This window comes from Apium graveolens, chromosome 3 (genome assembly GCF_009905375.1).
Source record: "Apium graveolens cultivar Ventura chromosome 3, ASM990537v1, whole genome shotgun sequence".
Lineage (NCBI taxonomy): Eukaryota > Viridiplantae > Streptophyta > Magnoliopsida > Apiales > Apiaceae > Apium > Apium graveolens.
In genome coordinates, this window is record NC_133649.1 from 59,961,599 (window position 1) to 59,963,691 (window position 2,093).

A 2,093-nucleotide genomic window follows, 5' to 3' on the forward strand; every position below is an offset into this window, starting at 1 on the left:
AATATTAATATATAAAAAGAAAAATTATTTATACACATGTTCACCTAATAATATACACAACTGTATAGGATAACCTTAAAATGAATAAAAATTGATTAAGCCGTATCAAACTCAATCTTGTATATTTAACAAAGGCAACAGTATTTAATATTTCTAATTACTGTATGAAATATTTTTTTTACTGCATTTACTACCACCCTTGAGTTATAGTCAAAGCCCACTAATTTATTGTGCTAAGCATGATACAACTTGGATTATTTAAATAATTGAAACTTTTACTCGAAAAACTTGGCTCTTCGGATAATGCAAGTGCGTTATAATTTTCATATACAAGCTGAAGAAGCAACGGTAAACTATATTAATGGCGAAGATGACGATAAAAATAAATAAATTCTTGATAACGTGCAACTTGGATAAATTAAACCTCAAAATGCTCTAGTTGAACATCCTTGGATGTCAATGGAACATAATCTCCTCTATAAACCTCAAGATGATCAGCCAGTGAGGATTTATCGATGTTTTCATGGTGATAGGATTTGCAGATGAAGTAGATGATTGTCTGGACAACAAGTAGAAAGAGAAGCAACATCGACAGTAACATAAACCAAAGATATGCATACCATACTTTGCCCCAAACAGAGTCTCCACCAACAACAGTCACTTCAAAACCTGCTTGGATTCCAAGTAAAGATAGGTTAAGTATAAGGAAAATTACAGCACAAACTCCGGTGTTTCCTTTAATCAAATCCTTGCTCTTCAACATTGCTTGAATTCCATATACTTCTTCTAAAACCGATATAACGCTTGCCAAGTGCCAAATAATGCTGATGTACACAACTCCTGATATATATATCAGTAGAAGAATGATAACAACCACGATTCCGGTAACACTTGGTCCTAAAACAACAGCCCATAGAATGAACACAAGTAGGGCAACAATGTTATACGCGAAAACAATGATGAAATTCCAGATGAAAGTGACCATAAGTCTTTTCCAAACCTTGGGAACCACTTTCATGACCTTAGAATAAGTTATTTCTTTTGCAGTATAGATGCATGCAATTGTGTATACAACTGCTGATGTTGAAAGAAGGGAAAGGATCAGAAAAAAGATGAAATAAGCTATTTTGAATAGCCAAAATGTGGTCCATTCCGATGACAACATCTCCGAAATCTTGGAATATCTTTGAGAACCCATTTGAGTATGATCCAAAACATACTCATTGTGTATGATTTCTCCGAATAAGAATTCAGAGATCTCGATTTGAGCTAAGAAAATGAAGGAAAGAGGAAGGATTATCGATAGCGCTATTTGCCCGAAAATTTTCCTATACGAGGTTGTGACGTTCCCGGCTTCCTTTAAGATGCCAAAGAAGCCAAGAAACTGTATTTCTTCTTGTTCTCTGTCCATTGCAAATTTTTTTTTTTTTGTTTCACCTTCTTTAGGCCAGAATAGAAATGGATAGGGAAGTTAAGGTGAAATATATGTTGAGATAAAGGGGTGTCTCTAGTAGACTTGGTGAAGAAGGGGAGACTTTGAATATTCAAAAATTGGTTTGAAATCTTAACGTATGAGTTGTGGAAAGAACATGGAAAGAAGAAATCATAAAATACACTAGTCAGGGTCACTGATGACAACATTTACTTGTAGTTTTATTGGCAACTTGCAGTTTGATTATTCAATTGACTAATTCAAAATTATTAGAAACTTCTTTGTGTATTTAACAATACAACCGCTACAAACAATTCCCTAAGTATATATATCGTTATCTTTTGGTTGGGAATCTTCATTCAAATTACTGGTAGTGGTTGTAACCTTTCCATATGTAGCGTTTTATAAAACCGGGCGACTAGCCTAGTCAAGACATGTTTTGTACGTTTGCTACAAAGTTTGTGTAGCATATTTCGTTTTTACGTGTTATTAATCATTATTATTTTAGAATAAAATCATGTTCATAAAGTCTGAGAACAAGGGGACTGATAGAGAGGATTGGAGAGGTTTGTTATTGAACTTGAGTGATGTGTATCTGATGGGCCTAATATTTATTCTGATTATTTATCTGGCATCTCCAGCCCAGTCCATCAGTATATTT

At 33.9% G+C, this 2,093-nt stretch overlaps 1 protein-coding gene across 1 annotated transcript; it reads right to left on the bottom strand.

Annotated features, from left to right (window-relative positions):
- Positions 1 to 301: 301 nt before the first annotated feature.
- LOC141712326 (uncharacterized) lies at positions 302 to 1,551 on the bottom strand. Its single transcript, XM_074515221.1, has one exon. It carries the CDS (start codon positions 1,409 to 1,411, stop codon positions 419 to 421), a length of 993 nt encoding a protein of 330 aa, XP_074371322.1. The 5' UTR covers positions 1,412 to 1,551; the 3' UTR covers positions 302 to 418.
- Between the last annotated feature and the right edge of the window lie 542 nt (positions 1,552 to 2,093).